General features: G+C 52.8%; 2 protein-coding genes across 5 annotated transcripts; one reads left to right on the top strand and one right to left on the bottom strand.

The window, feature by feature from the left end:
* Positions 1 to 9: 9 nt before the first annotated feature.
* On the bottom strand, positions 10 to 5690 carry LOC117836392 (putative U-box domain-containing protein 42). 4 transcript variants are annotated; one of them, XM_034715813.2, is made up of 6 exons: positions 5532 to 5673; positions 5330 to 5458; positions 3849 to 4225; positions 2474 to 3450; positions 2039 to 2348; positions 10 to 1722 (listed from the first exon to the last, which is right to left on the bottom strand). In XM_034715813.2, the coding sequence occupies exons 4-6, from the start codon at positions 3446 to 3448 to the stop codon at positions 107 to 109; spliced, it is 2901 nt and encodes a 966-aa protein (XP_034571704.1). In that variant the 5' UTR covers positions 3449 to 3450; positions 3849 to 4225; positions 5330 to 5458; positions 5532 to 5673; the 3' UTR covers positions 10 to 106. The 4 variants fall into 4 exon arrangements, with proteins under 4 accessions (XP_034571704.1, XP_034571721.1, XP_034571696.1 ...); XM_034715830.2 differs by having other exon boundaries at positions 3849 to 3959; XM_034715805.2 differs by lacking the exon at positions 5330 to 5458 and having other exon boundaries at positions 5532 to 5690.
* Positions 5490 to 8116, top strand: LOC117856376 (amino acid transporter AVT6A). The gene is made up of 6 exons (XM_034738758.2): positions 5490 to 5669; positions 6076 to 6664; positions 6741 to 6893; positions 6971 to 7174; positions 7277 to 7742; positions 7857 to 8116. The coding sequence occupies exons 1-6, from the start codon at positions 5490 to 5492 to the stop codon at positions 7963 to 7965; spliced, it is 1701 nt and encodes a 566-aa protein (XP_034594649.2). The 3' UTR covers positions 7966 to 8116.
* The last annotated feature ends 7247 nt before the right edge of the window (positions 8117 to 15363 follow it).

The following is a 15363-nucleotide window of genomic DNA, read 5'->3' as shown; positions in this document are numbered from 1 at the left end:
CAACGAGACTTGCAAGCCAACATTGTATTCCGGTCATGCACTTCTGTAGTTTTGTTCAAACAGACGAGTAGCATATGCACAAATCTGATAGTGTTAAGGTAAATCACTAGAACTCCATGGACACATAGGTTGCAGAGTAATCGGGCATCTTGTGCAGTCGCCGGAGGATGCTCTCGGCGGCCTGCTTGGTGCTCGCATCCCCTCTGTGGAAGGCACTCACCAGCGCCGTGGGCAGCATCCGGTCGCCGGTCACCTCCCTCACGCACCGGTCGTCGCCGTGCTCCAGGAGCTTCTCCACCAAGCAGAAGCACTTCTGCCACAGCACGTTCTGCCGGTGCTGCCTCAGCGCGCCCAGCACGTGCGTCGCCGCATTGAGCTCAGAGAGAGCAGCCACGCTCTTCTCGACGTCCACCCTCTCGTCGAGGAGAGTGCACAGCGCTCCGAGCGCAGCCTCCACCACCCGGATGTTGTCGTTCTCGAGGCAGCCCAGGAGACCCTCCACGGCGCCCGCCTCGAGGAGGCAGAAGGTCGTCGCCGGGGAACAGACTCCCCGGTGCACCAGGCAAACGTTGATCTGGTGGTTTGAGCTCTTCTTGTTGCTGTGCGCCTTCGAGTCCTTCAGGAGCTTTATTATGGAGTTCTTCTTTGACAGCAGCTCATCCTGCGGCGGCTGAGACAGTTTGATGGATAGGTAACTGAGGTTCTCGAGCCCCACTGCAGCAAGGCGTTGCACCTCGTCGATTCCAGCTGGTCCGTTGAGCAGCTCAGTGAGCACTGAAGCCAGGTTGTGGTCCATGGCCACCTTCAACACTTCTGGGCTGTACAGAGTTGCAGTAAGCCGCACAAGCGCGCCCACGAGACCCTCCATGTATGGCACTGCGTGCCTACTTGATCTAGCAGCGCCGTTCTGCATCTCTTTTATTGCACCCAGTATGGCTGGCACAGCGCCCTCCTGCACAAGTGCGACGTTGAGCGAGGTGTTCCGGTAAGGTAGCCTCGCGAGGAGCGTTGCCAATGCAGCTTGCCGTTCAGTGATGCGCCCGGTATGGCTGATGCTTTTGACAAGCTTGCGTGGCTGCCCTTGCGTCTTGCAAAGCCTCTCGACGATGGTGTGACCAATGTGTGGGGACAGGGTGATCAGCAGCCTTGTCGCAGCGAGGCTGAGGGCCTCCATTGGGGAGCTCATGAGCTCGACGATGGCATGGCTGCGGTGGTTCTCCCTGATGACTGAGACCACCGTGGCCAGTGGCTTGGTGAGCTCAGTGAGCACTAGCAGGACTCGGATGATGCTGAGGTTGAGGTCATCTGGCATGAAGCACTTGAGCATGTGTACAAAGTTGTAGATGGAGTACTTCGAAGTGAGAACATGACCTTCCTTGTTCACCACCGTGGTATCTGGATCGATGCCTGAATCAACAATGTTGGCAAGGACGGTGGCAGCACTGGCCATGGAGTTCACTGGCTCATCATCTACCTTTCGGATGAACAGTTCCTCAATCATGACAGGGACAGCTCCTGCATCAACAAGCATCTTGCTATTGGGGCGGTGCAAGGAAAGCTGGACAAGGACATCGAATGCTGCCTTGCGGACCATGGGGTTGCAGCTGTGCATCATCTTGATGAGGATCTCCGACGTGCTTCTGTTGATGTCAATGGTGAGCTCCTGCTCTTGGACCAGCTCGCTGAGGAAGCTGACCATCTCCATCTGCATCTCTTCTGAGCCTGTTTTGTAATTTTCATGTCAGTTTAAAACACCAATTTACTACAGGAACATGTCGCACTAAGTGAAATATTTCAGTTCTTATGCTGAGCAAACATTTCTGGTGTTGCACTGATGAAATGTAAAAGCCTTTCTCATGTTGTACTGATATTAATACAAGACTGGACATGTGCAGCTACATTCTAGTAGCTTGAGTTTACTGAATTGCCACTTAGTAGTTTTTACATTTTCAGAAACTTCGAAAAAAGAATTTAAACATAACCAAACTTGTAAAGATAATAACTAAGTAACTAACATACTTGTAAAAATGCATCTCACCTTCCACTAGATGTCTCTGAAGAGGTTCTAAGTAGCCACTTTCAGCCATGTGCTTGATGTTCTTCGCACACTTCTCCAGGTTCTTAAGGAGTGCTCCAGCTTTCTCAGCAGCAATTGGATCATCTGAATTGTTGATCTTCATTGTGGTGAGGATCAGAATACTTCCAGGTGTTGAGCCAATATTCTCCAACAGCAACTGTGACTTCGAAAGCTCCAGCAAGAAAGAGATGGCTGCATGTCTTTCATCAGTAGTATTACTTGAGAGTAGCTTTATTGTCCTAGCGATGGCCTTAGTTTTTCCAATGATATCCTGTATGTCATGCAGAAAACTTTTAACTCATAATTTGAAGAACAAGGCTAAGATGTTGAGCAGTTCAGTATAAACTTTTCTAAATTGCAGATGAATTCCTTTAGGCAAGAAAGTTTCATACTTACCCTTCCTTCTTCATCTTCAGCTAACAAGCACAGAAGCTCCAGAGCATCACATTGAATCTGTGCGTTGTGGTTGTCCAACAACCGTGCTAAGAACTTGGTGACCCCAATCTTATGCATCAGCTCCCTGTTCTTCCACCTCAACTTGGCCAGCAACTTCAGCTCATGCATGGCTTCAAGCACCATTGTGTCTGCAGTTGACAGAGAGAGGGCAGTGCGAGCAATCCTGACACGCATGGCCTCATTCCTCATTGTCCACTCTTCAATTACACTCTTCAGGGAAGCATTGCTCATCACTGTCTTACTTTGCATTGGCATTTTTGTGACAGGGCAATAGACAGGTTCAGAACTGACTGAAAACCTCTCAATATACTCTTCTATTGCTCTCCTGTCACATGTCACACCACTCTCAATGGTCACAGGATCAGTCATTATCTCATTTGTCAGGGGACAGAAGAATGCATCATAAAGTGGCTCAATGTATTCTGCAACCTCCGGCAGGGTGTTGAACATCTGGCCACCATATTCATGTGATTCATGGTACATTCCCTGCAGAAAGTCCACCAGCTTCGGAGTATCATTATCACAGAGAGACCTCCTCCTGGGCCTGTTGCCCATTACATTCATGGATATATCAGCCTCAGAGTAACCCCTCATTGATTGTGATTTGATAAGCACATTCATGTAAGCATTACTGCCAAATGCTGATGCCGGTATCCTGCCAAGATCATCATATATGTTCTGCAAGGTATTCTCCAGGTCTTGTGCTATGTTTTGTATCTCATCACCCTTGAGTTGCAACGCTCTGCCTTTGCACCTTTCAGAAAGATCTTTAGCAAGATTGACACTGGCAAAAAGAGATTCTATCATCTGTGTCGCATCAGTCTGGGTCCTGCGAGCTGTTTGACGCTCCATTGTTGCCCTGACTGATTCCATGGAGTTCTCTTGGCTGACATTGATGGTAGCTACTGACAACATTGCTGCACGCACAAGAATGCAGCAAAGGTTAAAAAAAAAGAAACGAAAATTATTTTTCAAACAGGCATTCCCAGTGAAAGTAATAAATCATCATGAGAGGGCTGAAAAACAAATCATCATAAGAGCATGGAATAAAAGACAAACTTCTAAACGGTTGTGCAAACCTATGCAGTTAACAGCATTATCATGTTGTGGTTACCTGTACAGAATTATTAAATTAAGAACCATGACAATCATCCACTAGGCTGAGGCAAATAGAAAGCCTTTGTTCTCTTCTTGAACAAAGGCTAACACCTTTTCCTCGGAAGCACTTATTGCTACGTTCTTCTACAAAGCCTAAGCCTCTGAATAAAACAGTATGGATACTTACAACAGAAAAGGAATCTTTATAATACAGTACCTGTATGGCTCTAGCGAAGACCTCCAAGATCTACAGTGGAACCTTGTGTAGAAGAGTTATAGATGGAGTACTTTTGCCTTCAGCTCCAGCAAAGAACCTGGCCTTGGTTCCCTGCAGTGCAGAAGTGTATTCTTTGATAGCAAATAGACCAGACCCAGCAATATGAGTTCAATTTATAGTCTCTTCTATTTGGGTTTTGGTTAAACCCCCATCAACATTGCAGCTATTTATCACCAAAAAGGCCTCATGTGTTGACTTCCAGTTCCATTGGAGTGCCATCCACAACAACAGGAGGAACATGACAAGTAAGTCTCAATCTTGATGACAGACTGACATCCTTAAAGCGACTTAGCTTAATAGGCCTCTAGGGACTCAAACTATAAAACAAGAAAAATACAAATCAATAAAGGAACAAAGTTAGGCGATGAATAGATTGGTAAACTACCCCAAAAAAACACAATGATACTGATGTCAAGGAGGTTGCCGAAAGCTGTATGGCCCAATAGATAAAAAGAGTATAAATATCACTCCCTCCGTTTTTGTTTGTAAGGCGCACACGCATATCAGGATTCAAATTTACAATCTTTGACCAATAATTTAACTATCATTTTTTATTTTTATAATGTAAATTTTATATGGTTGGATTCGTAGTCAAATATACTCTACAATGATCATAAGTTTATAACCATAAACAATATAATATAGGATAAATGAATGGTCAAAGTGTAATTTGGAAGACCGTGCCAAGTCATGTCATGCCTTATAAACAAAAAACGGAGGGAGTATATCACTTCTTAGGTCATAATCTAAGAGAGATCAAACTACTTTGAAACCTAAAGCAGACCTAAACTTAAGCATGGTTCAAAAATAGGAACCATAAGAGCAAATAGCTCGTCATAAATTTGCTACTTTTAAGTTTGTTCACCTACTTAGATTTTGGCAGCATGATTGTATGGTTCAGAAACATTTACTATCCAGAGCATTTCTTTAAAATTTCCTTGGTCTGAGCCCTTGGAGCTCAGCACAGTCTCAACCGCACAAACTACTTCCTTGCATGATTTGGTTTGTGAAACTGAAGAGACAATAGGAGGACAGTATTTCTGTGTTATGTTGAGGTAATGGTTTGTACCAACCATACTGACTACTGACTATCAATGCTTTATTATACTCTGAAAGATTGGTTAGGATTGGATAGCACAATCAAGACTATTAACAACAAGAGCATAAAAATATAATAAGACAAGGGAAATAAGATACATTTGTATGTTGATTGTTGAACAACCATATAATCAGGACAAGCATGGTACGATAAAAAGGCTGATGCTTCGAGTTTGGCATATCAGTGCAGCACTGACCGTTTGTACGCATCTAATGATCTAATACAGTCTCAGTTCTGGTCGTCATGGGCCAAACCTTAGGTCAATGTTTTCCCCAACCAAAAGAATCTGAGCCAATGACGTGCGTCTGAGTGAGACAACTACCTGGCACCAAAAAATGCGTGGCGCAGTTACGATGTCCTTCGTTAGCCGCCGCTGCTGTGCCCCGCTCACTTGTGCGGGTCGGGAGACAGCGGCGGCGACGGCGAGGACGCACTGCGATGTGCTGAGTGCCTGAGTGAGCAAGAATGGATTGCTAGTGAGCATGGAGAGTTGGAGACTGGAGAGGGAGGTCAAGGAGAGGTACCGGCATGTGAGAAGGGAGGCGCAACCGGACATCGCCGGCGGTGGCTGCGGCGGCGGCGGGGAGTTCATCTTGCTTCCTAGTTCCCTGACCAGAGAATGGGGACGGATTCTGCGGTCCATCCCGGGACAGCCATGGGCCGTGAGATCCAATCCGAACGGACCATATTGAAATTGAACGACGTGAGATCCAGTCTGACGGTCCATCGGTGTCGTAGCAGCCCATTACGAGCACGACAGCCTAGCCACTTCTAGCCTATCAGAAGCCCACGCTGGTAGAGGCCTTACTGTAGCCCATCAGCCCTCCGCTGAGCTCCCCTCGCACGAGTTGGCAAGAGCTTCTTCGGCGCGAACCCGCGCGCGGGAGGGAAGCAGGAGAGAGGAGGCACGGCAAATTGGCAGGCTCCGACTGGGCCCTGAAAAGCTAGCTCGGATGCATGGCCATGGCGCCAAGATTACTAAATGAGGAGGCACTCTAATAATAAGACGCATCGTCTCCTCCGACCAAAGCTTCTCCATACACTCCACTCCCCCATTCTTCCTCGCAGCGCTCCATCAAAGCGGAGGAACTCCAACCCATACGCATTTTTGCACGAAGAGGGATCAGCAGCAATTCGAAGCTGGAATTCCGTCCGCGCAAGCCCCACCTCCCCAGGAACGACCCGGGCTTCGGCGCCACCTTCGCGAGCGACACCGCGAGGATGGTGATGCCGATATCGAGCGGCGGCGTGGTCGCCGCCGAGACCGAGAGCACCGAGTCGCTCCTCCCCAAGAACCAGCAGCGCGGCGGGGTCGGCGGAGCCGACGGGGACGACGGCGGCGGCGACGACTTCCACGGCGCGTCCTTCGCCGGCGCGGTGTTCAACCTGTCCACCACCATCGTCGGCGCGGGCATCATGGCGCTCCCGGCCACCATGAAGGTGCTCGGCCTCGCCCCGGGCCTCGTCCTCATCGTGCTCGCCGCGCTGCTCACCGACGCCTCCATCGAGCTCCTCGTGCGCTTCAGCCGCGCCGCGGGCGTCAAGTCCTACGGCAAGGCCATGGGCGACGCATTCGGGCCGCTCGGCAGGGGGTTCCTCCAGTTCTGCGTCGTCGTCAACAACCTCGGCGTCATGGTCGTCTACATGATCATCATCGGTAAGCAAGGTGTCGTCGTATTAAGAGTTTTTTCTCCATTAACCTATTAACTCCTCTGTCCTCTCTACACAACAAGGTGACGTGCTCTCTGGAACCTCCTCCAGCGGCGTTCACCACCATGGTGTAATAGAAGGATGGTTCGGCCCCAACCGGTGGAACGGACGCTTCGCCATCCTCACGATCACAACTCTCGGCGTGTTCGCTCCGCTCGCATGTTTCAAGCGCGTTGGTAAGCATGCAATTGTCACGTCCGTAGCAACAATTTCGTTGTCGGGGCTAGGTCTAATTGCTTGTAATCCGTTTCAGACTCGCTGAGATTCACGTCTGCTGTATCGGTTGCTCTGGCCGTTGTGTTCGTCGTGATCACCGCCGGGATCGCCATCTTCAAGCTGGCGAGAGGACAGATTCCGATGCCTCAGCTGTTCCCCGATGTCCATGACTGGCCGTCCATCTGGAGGCTCTTCACGGCTGCTCCAGTTCTTGTCACCGCTTACATTTGCCACTACAACGGTAATAACATTAGGAACTCCGAACTGTTTAACTGCCCAGATTCATTCGATTTGCTGCAATTAGTTATCTAACGGCAGCTCATTGTTGACTGACACGTTGCAGTTCACCCTATTTGCAAGGAGCTCAGGGACACTCTGCAGATCAGGCCTATAGTGCGCACGTCCTTGCTGCTGTGCTCCGCCGTGTACATCACCACCAGCTTCTTCAGCTTCCTCCTGTTCGGCGACTCGACGCTCGACGACGTCCTCGCCAACTTCGACTCCAACCTCGGCATCCCCTACAGCTCCTTCTTCAACGACGCCGTCAGGGTGAGCTACGTGCTCCACCTCATGCTCGTCTTCCCCATCGTGTTCCAGGCGCTGCGCCTCAACATGGACGTCCTCCTGTTCCCGTCGGCGCGGCCGCTCTCCTGCGACAACCGGAGGTTCGGCGTGCTCACAGCGGCGCTCCTCGCGGTGATCTTCCTCGCCGCCAACTTCATCCCGAACATCTGGGACGCCTTCCAGTTCACCGGAGCGACAGCTTCCGTCTGCGTTGCCTACATTTTTCCCGCGGCGATGACGCTAAGGTTAACTCTGATAGCTGCTTGTTTGTTACAACGAGCAGCACGGATTTCTCGATCATGGCTTTGCATGTTTTGTGGCTACTCGTCTGATGTCGTTTGTGCCGATTTAATTGCCAGGGATCGTCATGGGATAGCAAGGAAGAGAGACAGGGTCCTGGCAGTGTTCATGATTGTTCTTGCTGTGGTGGCAAACGCGGTGGCCGTGTACAGCGACGCTTGCTCGTGACCTTAATGGCAACCACAGGGCCAGGTCAAGCGAACGTCATTATCTAAATTAGTCAGCGATGAAATTAACCACTGTAGCTGTGTATAAGAAGCATCACATTTCTTGTTTTTTTTTTCTAAATGAACCGGCACGAGACGCCAATGTCTATTGCTTGATAAAGAAACTAAAATAGTTATAGGCTACAACCCCTAGAGGCAAGGTAACAAATCATGTAGTTACAGCTCAAGACAAAGCTTGAAGTAAACGCCCATGCAAGGAACAACTTTGCTTAAACGCCCATGCAAGTTACCATCTGTTCGAATGGGTGAATGGATTGGTGCAATTGAACTTCATTAATGCTTTGAGATTTCAACAATGTTTCTTGCGAGCTATCAATGCTACGGGTGAAGAGAAGACAATAGGGTATACTGCTGAAAGGTGATCTGTCCAAACCATTATTAGCTGCAAGGTGTATGCCTGAAATCCTTTTAGCTTCTTTGTGGGGCTGGATTCCAGCAAACAAATCACCGTGTCACTTTGTGGTTGATTTCATGATTTTGTATTCCTACTCTCTTGTGCCTGTTGACTTTTCGGTTGTTGCCCTGGTGGTCTACTTGCTGTTGAAATAGCTTTGAAACACTGACCTTTGTAATTTATTGATTTGATACACGATAGTTTTTTTTTCTAGAATACGCAGGAGAGCTGCGCATCATTCCATTAAGAAGAGATGGAAATAATAATACAACGCGGGCCTATACCGGGCACACGCACACGGGCAGTATAACACAGTGCCGATTACAGGATTCTGGAGCTACCAAAGAAGACCTTAAGTCCTAACATCACTGGCTCACAAAACACCAACCCACACTATGGAGACAAAGCGCCCCGGCCATGTACCAGGCCGCCGCTTCCGCCGCGACTGCATCCGCTAGCTGCTGCGGTGTCCTTTGAATGTTTCCGGCGAAGACCCGATTATTGCGCTCTTTCCAAATGAGCCAGGAGACTAAGGTGAAAGTGGAGTCGAATCCTCGCTTACTAGCGCCATGAAATCCTCGTCTCCGGAGTAACCACCAATCCAATAGTGAAGACCCGGCAGCTGGCAAGGATGAGGCATTTCCGGTCAGTTGGTCAACTACGTACCATACCTGCTGCGTGTAGCTGCAGGTTGCAAGCAGGTGATCAGAGGTCTCAGACTCCTGGCAGCATAGACAGCAATCGTCCCAGCTTTGTAACCCATGCTTCATCCGACGAGCCGATGTCCAGAGCCGCTGCCTTGTAGCAGTCCACATGAAGAGCTTAACTCGGAGGGGAGCCCACGCTCGCCAGATGCATCGGAAGGCCGGAGATTGAACAGACCCCACGAAGAAGAAATTGTACGCTGACTTGGCCGAGTATGAGCCTGACTTCTCCCAACGCCACACAATCCTATCCTCAACTCCTTCCTGTAACTGGACGTTGGATACCGCATGCCATAGCTGAACATATTGTGCAATTGCAGCCACTATTAGTATCCCGACAATGTCCCGGATCCAACTTTTCTCCATGAGAGCAGACCCCACTGTTCTTGTACTTCTGACATGAGGCTTGACCATTAGGCACAGATCAGGAGCAAGAATGCAAGGAGATAGGGAGTCCAGCCACTGATCCTCCCAGAAAAGTGCGGTGTTCCCACTGCCCAATAGCACCCTGGTGGAAATCTGGAAGGCTTTTTTCAAAGTGCTGTTCTTTTCCAGGGTGTTGGCCAAGCATTTCCAAGGCCGCCGATCGTCAGTCCTCTTGAACCACAACCAGCGCAATCGCAGAGCCACCGAAGCCCGACGGAGGTCTTGGATACCTAGGCCCCCCACTGTTTTAGGTCGGCAGGCAATTGGCCAGGTCACAAGGCATTGCCCACCATTGGCAGTCGGCTTACCAGCCCACAAGAATCCTTTCCAGAGTTTGTCAATTTCCTGGAAGACCCAAGCTGGAATGTCAAGAGAAATAAGATTATAGGTGCAGGTGGCCGTCAGAACCGATTGGACCACAGTCATTCTCCCCGCCTTATTCATAAGCTGTGCCTTCCAGTTCGGAATCTTGCTGGCCACCTTATCAATCAAAGGTTGGAACTGATTCTTCCTAAGGCTCCGTACTGACAGTGGCATACCAAGGTATTGTATAGGAAAACCTACAACTTGGGCTGGAAAGATGCCACGGATTCTCTCTACCTGCTGATCACAGCATGCAATTGGTGCAATGGAGCACTTCTGCAGGTTTGTACGGAGTCCAGAAGCATTACCAAAGAAATCCAGAATCCCTCTGATAGCAATAGCATCCTGAACCACAGGCCGTGCAAAGATGATCACATCGTCAGCATACAACGAGCACTGGTGACAAATGGTGTTATCTGCAGGAGGGGCGAGGACACCCAGCTCAGCTGCCCTCCTGAGGAGCCGGTGCAGAACTTCCATGACAAGTATGAAAAGCATCGGCGAAAGGGGGTCGCCTTGTCTCAACCCTCTAGCATTGTCAATTAGTCGATCGGGGGAGCCGTTGAGCAGCACTCTGGTGGTGGCCGAAGACAGCAGGACAGAAATCCAGTCCCTCCATTTAGTCCCAAAGCCCCTCACTTGGAGGACTTGCAGGAGAAATGGCCAGCACACCGTGTCAAAAGCTTTAGAGATATCTAGCTTGATTAGCAAACTTGGCTTTCTTTTTCTGTACAGAGTCTTCGCAGCAAGCTCAACAAACTTGAAATTATCATGGATGGATCTTCCCTTGACAAAAGCGCTCTGATTAACATCCACCAAATTGTGGAGCTCCTTGCTAAGCCGGTTAGCAAGCAACTTCGTAACTAACTTCGCAAAGCTATGCACCAGGCTGATAGGCCTGTAGTCAGCAGGTGAGATGGCATCCTGTTTTTTCGGTATCAGTGTGATTAGAGAGCTGTTTAACCGGCCAAACTGGATGCAAGCCCCATGGTAGAGCGCGTCAAAGCATGCCAGGACGTCGCGTTTGATCACCGGCCAAGCCGCTCTATAGAACTCCGCGGTGAAGCCATCCGGCCCGGGGGCACGCTCTTTAGGTAGCTCGACGATGGTTCTCCATATCTCCTGTTCAGGGAATGGAGCTTCCAGGGGATCCAGGTCCAGTGGCAGTAGTCCAAGCGAAGCAAGGTCAATAGCCTCAGTTCTGGAAGAAGGTGTTCCAAGGATCATCCTGAAGTAATTGAATAGAAGTAGCTCCTTTTCATCATGTGTGATAGCAATGACACCGTTGTGCTCAAGTCTAGCTATATGTTTCTTCCTCGTGCGGTGACTGGCATGGAGGTAAAATAATTTGGTATTGGCGTCACCCTCTTTTAGGAAGAGAAGCCTGGACCGTTGGCGTGCAATGGTGCGCTCAAGGGAAGAGAGGCCAAGGACTTTGCATTTGAGCTGAGCCCTCAAATGAGCTTCATCTGATGATAGGGGCCTGACCTCCTGCGCCCGGTCCAGCCACAGGATTAGAGCTCTGGCTGTCATGAGCTGCACTTTGATATCACCCACTTTCCTACTGCTCCACTGCTGCAGCGCCTTGGATGTCCTCTTAAGCCTCTGGTCAAGGGAGATGAACGGGTCGTTTGTGGCCGTCGGCCCATCCCAGGCCCCCTGGACAGCTGCAAGGAAACCGGGCATTCGAACCCACCATGGTTCGAAGTGAAAACGACGCTTGGGGAGATAGCTGGCGTTGGACGCCAATAAAAGTGGGCAATGATCCGAAATGTCCGTCGATAGCGCCTGAAGCGTTGCAAAGCAATAACAAACTTCCCAATCCACCGACACAAGAACACGATCAAGCTGTGCCATAACCGGAGTTTGTCGCTCATTACTCCATGTATATCTTCTGCCCTGGAGGTAGATCTCCTTCAGGTTGACATCATCCACGACGCTCCGAAAGCGGCCGATATTGCGACGATTAATGTTGGATGTGCTTTTCTCCGATGCTCGCAAGATGAGGTTGAAGTCCCCCACGACAAGCCACCTGGACGATGCCAGCGAGTGAACTAAGCGCAGTTCGTCGAGGAATTCAACTTTTTCACCGTCTGGCTGAGGTCCGTAAACGTTAGTCAGAGTCCAAGGCGAGTCATGGCCTTGTATTTGAGCTGAAATGGTTAAAGAGTGGCGTCCCCCATGCAAACGCACACAAGAAACATCTGGGCTTTTGCAGGCTATCAGAATGCCTCCTCTGGTTCCTTCGGCCGGCAGATAGTCGAACCACGAGAAGGAGCCGCCCAGCATGCTAGCAATCGTGAAAGGTGTGATAGCACTCAATTTAGTCTCCTGAATACAAACAATAGACGCCCTCGAGTCGGACACCAAAGAGCGCAGAGCTTCGCGACGGGAACGAGCGTTCAGACCGCAGACATTCCACACCAGCATATTAATATTTGCAACTTCCATTAGAAAACGTAGCCCCAGTCAGCAGGATACAACAGCAGCGCAGCGTTAGACGCTGATCACCTCAGATTGGCTCACCAGGTGCCTAAGCTGGGCGTCAGTGAGACCATTAGCCATTGGAAGGATGTCACGGAGTGCAGCAAAATGTTGGGGCTGCACAGAGGACGACAGAAACTTATCAAAGTTGCGGGGAGTGGCGCAGTTGTCATCAGCATCCTGGGACAGAACTCCCAATTTCTTCATGGCGAGGATCTCTCCCTTACGGGAAGGGCGAACAGCAGCATTGAGCGGTTTGGTGGCGAGCCGGTTGCTACGGCGGGGCATCTCTTTAATGATGGGCGGCGCCACTTGGGTCCGGGGACATTCCGCCAGCGGGGGATCCAGGGGCATTCGAACACTATGGAGGAAGGCCTCAGTTCTCGCCCGCGCCACCACGGAGGAAGAGGGGGATGGTGGTAACTCCAACTGTGGTTCCGGAGGCGAAGTCATCTCCTGCGTCGGCGGCACCTGCTCAGACGGAGAGGGATCCGCCAGCAACACCGGCGAGCGACGAGGACGCCTGGAATACGTGCAGGGAGGGGTCGGATGCTCCCAGGCCTGCATAACTCCCAGCTCATCCGAAACCGGCGACTGGTCCCTCGGCAACAAAGATACAATAGTAGTTTCAAGCAACATTGGATCATCACGAGGCGGGAGTGAAGAAGACGAAGTGGACGGGAACAAGTCGGGTGAGAGGTCCACTGGAGGGCGCTTGTCAAGGCGACCTGGCCCCCGATGCTCACCACCCTGCGGTGCCACAGCAGCCGGGTGTGGCGGCGACTTGCAACGTACAGGGAGGCCAGACGCGCCCACACCGGGGTCCGGCCCTCCAAGAAGAGGTACGAGTGGTTGAGGCCGAGCAGAGGCCGCCGCCGGGCGCGCCGTCACAGGGGCTTCAGGCCGCCGCAGCGTCCGGGACGGCGGCGGCGCCGAAGAGACACGCCTGGTGCCAGAGCCCGAAGCAGCAACGTCGTCCCCGCCGAAGAAGGAGCCGTCCTCGAAACCTTGCCACGTGGGGAAGCCGTGCAGCCGCGGTCGGACTCCGCCCCCTCCAGGGGCGAAACGGTCAGGGTCGCCATCACGATCTGACCCCCCATCGCTGGACGGAGGTGAAGGGGATGGAGTCGGCGAGCGCGAGTGGAAATCCGCAACATGGCGAAGCCGGATGACGATATCGTAAAACAATCCTTTCTTCAGCCTTAGGTAAGGCGGAAGGTTCCCCCAAATACTCTGCATCATCGGGTCGTCGTAAGAAATCTGCTGTTCATGCTCTGCAATCCAGAGCCTACATCGCTTCGGGATGCGGGCCGGGTCGTCAGTCCATCCCTGCACCTTCAACGTCCGCAGGTTCAGCCCGTCGCCGGGAGCAGACGCCACCTGCTCCACCCAGCAACCGGGAGCAAGGATTTTCCTCGCTGTGCGGGCGCACCAGGCGTGCGCGGGGATGCCATCCAGCTCCAGAGACACACGAAAGAGGCAAGAGCCGGCGTTCGCCCGGACCAGCCGTGTCCAGGGGCGGAGGGAGAAGCGGAGGTCGCCAACCTGCACGAACCGCGCATCCATAGCCGCGTCCCTGGCGCGCTGCGACGTGAAGGAGACCAGAAAACTCTCAGGCCAGAATTGGCGCACCGAGAAGTTGTCGGACCCAGCCACCGGCAATTCAGCAATCGCGCGGCGAAATCCCTCAATCGGCAGATCCGCCGGAGCACCTGGAGCCGCCGCCAGAAGAGAGAACCGCAGGCGCTCCTCCTCCGCATCCATAGCAGCATCTCTAGATAGGAAGCAGGTGACTTCCCCGGGGCGGCAATCAGGGTGACCGGGAGGGAAGTCGTTGAAGAAGAGCTCGTTACCGATGTCATCATCTGAGGGGGTGCCAGAGCCCGACGGCCCTTCGTGAAGCGGGGGCCGCGGCAGGTTCAGCTGCAGCGATGACGCGGTCATGGATCCACGCGGGTGGGAGGTAGCATTGCCCTCCCCCGCAACCGACCGGGGGGCCGGGGCGTCCGCCGAGCGAGCTCCAGGGAGAGGCGGTGAGGGAGTGCGGCCGCCGGCGTCGCGCCCACGAGGCGTCGGAGGGGAATCCCGCCGGGCACGCACGAAGCGGCGCTCGTCCCCAACGCCGGAGGAGGCGGAGCTGGCCGGGCTGCGCGGTCGCTTGCAGTCGCGGGCGAGGTGCCAGAACCTGTGACACCGGAAGCAACGGATGGGGCGACGACATTGGGCAATGAGGTGACTGAAGGAAAGGCAGTTGAGGCATCGACCATTGAGCTCCGGCGGGATGCCCTTCGCCGCAGGTCCGGGATTGAGGGCCTCCAAGAACTGGCGCTGCACCCGGCGTTGACGCCGACGCCTCCTGGACCGGGTGCGGCGGCTCTCCGCTGTAGTCCAACCCTCGTCCGCCGCAGCATTGGGCGGAGGCAGAGGAGCGGCTGCAGATCGAACAGCCGGGGAGGCGTGGCCTCGTGGAGGGGGCCCGGGGGCCACAGAGGTCTGGCCGCGGCGCCCAATGGGGCGGCGGCCGGTACCTCGCGGCCCAGGGGTGACGTCCCTCGCCGGGGGAGGGAGGCACGGGGGAGGCGCGGTGGGGTGGGATGGGGGGGTAGCCTTGACAGGTGGGGGGGCGGCGGGCTGGATAAGAGGATGTCGCGGTAGGACGGCCGCGGGGATCCTCCGTAGGAGGACGAGTCAGATCCGGACTCGTCCCTCCATCGGACCTGCTTGCCCCGACCGCCGGAAGTCCCCCCGGGGAAGAAGGGTTCCGCGCGGGGGGAGAGCCTTCGGGACGGGGAGGGGGATCCTCCCAAAGTGGGGCTGGTGGTCACCGGTGCCGGAGTGGCCGCCGGTGAGGGGTGGTCGTGGGGACCGGGGGCGGCGCTCAACGGGGAGCGCGGGGCGCGGAGCGAAGCGAGAGCCATCTGTCAGGGATAAAATGACATGTAGGTGTCTTTTCTGATGAAGCGACAAG

This window comes from Setaria viridis, chromosome 1, assembly GCF_005286985.2.
Source record: "Setaria viridis chromosome 1, Setaria_viridis_v4.0, whole genome shotgun sequence".
Taxonomy (NCBI): Eukaryota; Viridiplantae; Streptophyta; class Magnoliopsida; order Poales; family Poaceae; genus Setaria; species Setaria viridis.
Note: the sequence above shows the minus strand (reverse complement) of the source record. Positions and strands in the feature narration are given on the sequence as shown.

Bases quoted from the DNA above. Each gene is read 5' to 3' on its own strand.
- LOC117856376 (XM_034738758.2), top strand. From the start codon at position 5,490: ATGGAGAGTTGGAGACTGGAGAGGGAGGTCAAGGAGAGGTACCGGCAT. The intron at 7,175-7,276 runs GTAATAACATTA...GACACGTTGCAG, and splicing joins TTACATTTGCCACTACAACG to TTCACCCTATTTGCAAGGAG. The intron at 7,743-7,856 runs GTTAACTCTGAT...TTTAATTGCCAG, and splicing joins CCCGCGGCGATGACGCTAAG to GGATCGTCATGGGATAGCAA.
- LOC117836392 (XM_034715805.2), bottom strand. From the start codon at position 3,448: ATGTTGTCAGTAGCTACCATCAATGTCAGCCAAGAGAACTCCATGGAA. The intron at 2,349-2,473 runs GTAAGTATGAAA...CATGACATACAG, and splicing joins CTGAAGATGAAGAAGGAAGG to GATATCATTGGAAAAACTAA. The intron at 1,723-2,038 runs GTGAGATGCATT...ATTACAAAACAG, and splicing joins TCAGAGACATCTAGTGGAAG to GCTCAGAAGAGATGCAGATG.